Below are 6,561 nucleotides of genomic sequence, written 5' to 3'. Positions count from 1 at the left end.
CGAGCTAGCCACAGGAGGTTTGGTTTTTTTTGGTTTTGGTTTTGGTTTTTTTCCATACCCCAGTGGTGCCTGGAACACCAGCAAGACAAAAATGTTCACTCCCCTGGAAAGGGGGCTGAAGCCAAATAGTCTGGCTCGGTGGGTCCCACCCCCACAGAGCTGAGCAAGCTAAGATCCACTGGCTTGAAATTCTTGTGCCAGCACAGCAGTCTAAGCCTGACCTCGGAGCTTGAGCTTGGTTGGGGCAGGGGCGTTCACCATTGCTGAGGCTTCAGTGGGCGATTTCACCTGCACAGTGTAAAAAAAGCCACGAGGAAGTTCAAACTGGGCAGAGCCCAACCCAGCTCAGCAAGGCCACGGCGGCCAGGGCCAGACTGCCGCCTCTCTGGGGAGGGCATCTCTGAAAAAAAGGCAGTAGTCCACGTCAGGGACTTATAGATAAAACCCCACCTTCCTGGGACAGAGCACCTGGGGGAAGGGGCAGTTGTGGGCACAGCTTTACCAGACTTAAATGTCCTACCTGGCAGTTCTGAAGAAAGCAGTGGATCTACCACCACAGCATTAGAGTTCTGATAAGGGACAGACTATCCCCTCAAGTGGGTCCCTGACCCCCGTGTATCCTGACTAGGAGACATTTCCCAGTAGGGGCTGACAGACACTTCATACAGGAGAGCTCTGGCTGGCATCTGGCAGGTGCCCCTCTGGGATGAAGCTTCCAGAGGAAGGAACAGGAAGCAATCTTTGCTGGTCTGCAACCTCTGCTGGTGATACCCAGGCAAACAAGGTCTGAAGCGGACCTCCAGCAAACTCCAGCAAACCCATGGCAGAGCGGCCTGACTGTTAGAAGGAAAACTAACAAACAGAAAGGAATAGCATCAACAACAACAAAAAGGACATCCACTCAGAGACCTTATCCTAAGATCACTGACTTCAAAGACCAAAGGTAGATAAATCCATGAAGATTGGAAGAAACCAGTGCAAAAAAGCCAAAAATTCCAAAAACCAGAACACCTCTTCTCCTCCAAAGGATCACAACTCCTTGCCAGCAAGGGAACAAAACTGGACACAGAATGAGTTTGACAAATTGACAGAAGTAGGCCTCAGAAGGTAGGTAATAACAAACTCCTCCGAGCTAAAGGAGCATGTCCTAACCCAATGCAAGGAAGCTAAGAACATTGAAAAAAGGTTAGACAAATTGCTAATTAGAATAACCAGTTTAGAGAAGAACATAAATGACCTGATGGAGCTGAAAAGCAAAGCACAAGAATTTTGTGAAGCATACACAACTATCAATAACCGAAGTGATTAAGCAGAAGAAAGAGTATCAGAGATTGAAGATCAACTCAATGAAATAAAGTGAGAAAACAAGATTAGATAAAAAAGAGTAAAAAGAAACGAACAAAGCCTCCAAGAAGTATGGGACTATGTGAAAAGACCAAATCTAAATCTGATTGGTGTACCTGAAAGTTACGGGGAGAATGGAACCAAGTTGGAAAGCACTCTTCAGGATATTTTCCAGGAAAACTTCCCCATCCTAGCAAGGCAGGCCAACATTCAAATTCAGGAAATACAGAGAACACCACAAAGATACTCCTCGAGAAGAGCAACTCCAAGACACATAATCATCAGGTTCATCAAGGGTTGAAATGAAGGGAAAAATGTTAAGGGCAGCCAGAGAGAAAGGTCAAGTAACCCACAAAGGGAAACCCATCAGACTAACAACAAATCTCTGCAGAAACCCTACAAGCCAGACAGAGTGGGGGCCAATATTCAACAATCTTAAAGAAAAGAATTTTCAACTCCGAATTTCATATCAGGTCAAACTAAGCTTCATACGCGAAGGAGAAATAAAATCCTTTATAGACAAGGAAATGCTGAGAGATTTTGTCACCACCAAACCTGCCCTACAAGAGCTCCTGAAGGAAGCACTAAACATGGAAAGGAACAACCGGCCACTGCAGAAGCATACCAAATTGTAAAGACCATTGATGCTATGAAGAAACTGCATAAACTGGTGGGCAAAATAACCAGCTAGCATCATAATGGTGGGATCAAATTCACACATAACAATATTAACCTTAAATGTAAATAGGCTAAATACCCCAAATAAAAGACACAGACTGGCAAATTGGACAAAGAATCAAGACCCATTGGTGTCCTGCATTCAGGAGACCCATGTCATGTGCAAAGACACACACAGGCTCAAAATAAAGGGATGGAGAAATATTTACCAAGCAAAAAAAAAAAAAAAAAGCAGGGGTTTTGATCCTAGTCTCTGATAAAACACACTTTAAACCAACAGAGATCAAAAGAGACAAAAAAGGGCATTACATAATGGTAAAGGGATCAATTTAACAAGAAGAGCTAACCATCCTAAATACATATGCACCCAATACAGGAGCACGCAGATTTATAAAGCAAGTTCTTAGAGCCCTACAAAGAGACTTAGGCTGCCACACAATAATAATGGGAGACTTTAACATCCCATTGCCAATATTAGACAGATCAATGAGACAGAAAATTAACAAGGATATCTAGGACTTGAACTCAGCTCTGAACCAAGCAGACTTAACAGACATCTACAGAACTCTCCACCCCAAATCAACACAATATACATTCTTCTCCGTACCACATCACACTTATTCTAAAACTGACCACATAATTGGAAGTAAAACACTCCTCACCAAATGCAAAAGAATGGAAACCATAACAAACAGTCTGTCAGACCACAGTGCAATCAAATTAGAACTCAGGATTAAGAAACTCACTCAAAACTGCAAAACTACGTGGAAAATGAACAACCTGCTCCTGAATGACTACCGGGTAAATAACAAGATGAAGGCAGAAATAAAGAAGTTCTTTGAAACCAATGAGAACAAAGACACAACATACCAGAATCTCTAGGACACATTTAAAGCAGTGTGTAGAGGGAAATTCATAGCACTAAATGCCCACAAAAGAAAGCAGAAAAGATCTAAAATTGACACTTCTGACACCATGATTAAAAGAACTAGAGAAGCAAGAGCAAACACATTCAAAAGCTAGCAGAAGAGAAGAAATAACTAAGATCAGAGCAGAACTGAAGGAGTTAGAGACATGAGAAAACCCTTCAAAAAATCAAGGAATCCAGGAGCTGGCGTTTGAAAAGATCAACAAAATAGATAAGACTGCTAGCCAGAATAATAAAGAAGAAAAGAGAGAAGAAACAAATAGACACAATAAAAAATCATAAAGGGGACATCAACACTGATCCCACAGAAATAAAAACTACCACCAGAGAATACTATCAACACCTCTATGCAAATAAACTAGAAAATCTAGAAGAAATGGATAAATTCCTGGACACATATACCCTCCCAAGACTAAATCAAGAAGTCAAATTCCTGAATAGACCAATAACAAGTTCTGAAATTGAGGCAGCAATTAATAACCGACCAACCAAAAAACGTCCAGGACCAGATGGATTGATAGTCGAATTCTACCAGAAGGACAAAGGGGAGCTGGCACTATTCCTTCTGAAACTATTCCAAACAATAAAAAAAGACAGAATCCTCCCTGACTCATTTTATGAGCCCAGCATCATTCTGATACGAAAACCTGGCAGAGACACAACAAAAAAAGAAAATTTCAGTCCAATATCCCTGATGAACATCGATGCGAAAATCCTTAAAAAAATACTGGCAAACCGAATCCAGCAGCACATCAAAAAGTTTATCCACCATGATCAAGTGGGCTTCATCCCTGGGATGCAAGGCTGGTTCAACATACACAAATCAATAAACGTAATGAATCACATAAACAGAATCAATGACAAAAACCATATCATTATCTCAATAGATGCAGAAAAGGCCTTCAACAAAATTCAACAGCCTTTCATGCTAAAAACTCTCAATAAACTAGGCATTGATGGAACCTATCTCAAAATAATAAGAGCTATGTATGACAAACCCACAGCCAATATCATACTGAATGGGCAAAAACTGGAAGCATTCCCTTTGAAAACTGGCACAAGACAGGGATGCCCTCTCTCACCACTCCTATTCAACATAGTGTTGAATGTTCTGGCCAGGGCAATCAGGCAAGAGAAAGAAATAAATGGTATTCAATTAGGAAAAGAGGAAGTCAAATTGTCTCTGTTTGCAGATGACATGATTGTATATAGAAAACCCCACTGTCTCAGCCCAAAATCTCCTTAAGCTGATAAGCAACTTCAATAAAGTCTCAGGATACAAAATCAGTGTGCAAAAATCACAAGCATTCCTATATACCAATAACAGAAAAACAGGGAGACAAATTATGAGTGAACTCCCATTCACAACTGCTACAAAGAGAATAAAATACCTAGGAATACAACTTACAAGGGATGTGAAGAACCTCTTCAAGGAGAACTACAAACCACTGCTCAAGGAAATAAGAGAGGACACAAACAAATGGAAAAACATTCCATGCTCATAGAAAGGAAGAATCAGTATCATCAAAATGGCCATACTGCCCAAAGTAATTTATAGATTCAATGCTGTCCCCATCAAGCTACCATGGACTTCCTTCACAGAATTAGAAAAAACTACTTTATATTTCATATGGAATGAAAAAAGAGCCCACATATTCAAGACAATCCTAAGCAAAAAGAACAAAGCTGGAGGCATCATGCTACCTGACTTCAAACTATACTACAAGGTTATAGTAACCAAATCAGCATGGTACTGCTACCAAAACAGATACACAGACAAATGGAAAAGAACAGAGGCCTCAGAAATAAGCCACACATCGGGCCCAGTCCGGCCCGGGCTGGTAAAGCGGGCCGCAGGCCGGCTTGTGGGGGAAGAAGTGGCCGTGGGGCTGGGGAGGGGCCGGAGGGGTCCGCGCCACGTGGGTGGGCGAGCTGAGGGAGAGTTTGGGGACGCGCGGAAGCGGCGTGACCGGCCCGGATCCCTGGGCCCGCTTTCCCTGCCGCGCTAGTCACGCCAGGCGACACGCCCCCGCTTGCCCTCAGGCTGCTCTGCTCCCCTTTTCAAAGGCATGGGTTGGAATTGGAGCCTATCCCCCATCCCGAAGGCTAACAGCATCATGTGGTTACTAACTGTTCCTCATTCACCGCTCGATGCCTTCCAGAAAAAAACGCCGCCAGCCCTCCCAGAAAGCCCCGCTGCTGTTCCGCCAACAACCACTGGAGGGCCCCAAACACAGCTGTGCATCTACACAACTTCCCATCACTCACACTCGACAGGTATCACCTGATTTTGATACAACAGCAGGAAGCTTGTTCCCAGCCTACCAGAAACACTACCACCAAAACCGGGGGAGACATTCAAGTCGAAAATCTACCACCTCCAAGTTTCCACATCTAACTTTTGAGAGTCCGCAATTTTCCAGTTCAGAGACACTGGCGATCCCCTTAATCCGAGAGTGCCCCAGTCAATCAGAAAAGGATGTTTCCAGAAGACCCTTAGTTCCAGTGCTCAGTCCCCAAAGCTGTGGGAACATATCAGCGCAGGCACTTCAGAGCTTACCTTATGTGTTCATTCCACCTGATATCCAGACCCCAGAGTCATCGTCTATGAAGGAAGAACTCATTCCCCAAGATCAGAAGGAAAACAGCCTTCTAAGCTGCTCTCTTCACACTGGCACTCCTAATAGCCCAGAGCCTGGACCTGTTCTGGTTAAAGACACCCCCGAGGACAAGTATGGAATAAAGGTCACGTGGAGGAGACGACAGCACCTGCTTGCTTACCTCAGGGAGAGAGGGAAGCTGAGCGGAAGCCAATTCCTTGTGAAAAGCTGACTGCCATCAGTAATCTCAATAGAAAAGAGATATGTTTTCTGGAGTCATAAAGGAATTCAATTCCCAGGGGTTTTTTGTTTGTTTGTTTTTTGAGATGTAATATTGCTCTGTTGCCCAGGCTGGAGTGCAGTGGTATGATCTCACCTTACTGCAACCTCCACTTCCTGGGTTCAAGCGATTCTCCTGCCTCAGCCTCCCCAGTAGCTGGGATTACAGGCACCAGCCACCATGCCTGGCTAATTCTTTTGTATTTTTAGTAGAGACGGGGTTTCTCCATGTTGGCCAGGCTGGTTTCAAAATCCTGACCTCAAGTCATCTGCTGGCCTTGACCTTACAAAGTGCTGGCCCAGCCGAGATTTGTTTTCTAAGATACTTTGTGTCATGAACAGTTCAGTTTAGTGTCATGAACTATTCACTTCATATTTTTCTTGTATTAAATGTTTAAATTTTTAAAATATCTTGTAGTAACTCTTTAAAATGTATGTAAGTAAATGGCTGCAGAAAGTTTTTTTAGAGAATCCTGCTTCTGTCAGTAATACAGCAATATTACCCCATCCACTGAAGGTCTTTGTTTCCTTAACCACTACTCATTAATCCTTAATCACCTCAAACTAATTCATTCTGCATTTTTGAGTACCAACTCTTGTCAGGCTGAGTGGCAGCTTCTATGACCTGATGGATGGAAAAAAATCAAACTGTGACTCTGACTGCCACCTCTGCAACCTTGACTCATCTGCTGAAAAGGCAAGAAGAAAGGGCAGCAAGCCCTGTTTTAGGGA

General features: G+C 43.3%; 1 protein-coding gene across 1 annotated transcript; it reads left to right on the top strand.

The window, feature by feature from the left end:
- The first annotated feature begins 5,101 nt into the window (after positions 1–5,101).
- LOC116812013 (RAD9, HUS1, RAD1-interacting nuclear orphan protein 1-like) lies at positions 5,102–5,867 on the top strand. Its single transcript, XM_032757556.2, has one exon. The coding sequence runs from the start codon at positions 5,102–5,104 to the stop codon at positions 5,780–5,782; it is 681 nt and encodes a 226-aa protein (XP_032613447.1). The 3' UTR covers positions 5,783–5,867.
- Positions 5,868–6,561: the final 694 nt, after the last annotated feature.

This window comes from Hylobates moloch, unplaced genomic scaffold (assembly GCF_009828535.3).
Source record: "Hylobates moloch isolate HMO894 unplaced genomic scaffold, HMol_V3 SCAFFOLD_7, whole genome shotgun sequence".
NCBI lineage: Eukaryota > Metazoa > Chordata > Mammalia > Primates > Hylobatidae > Hylobates > Hylobates moloch.
This window is presented reverse-complemented; position numbering and strand designations above follow the sequence as displayed.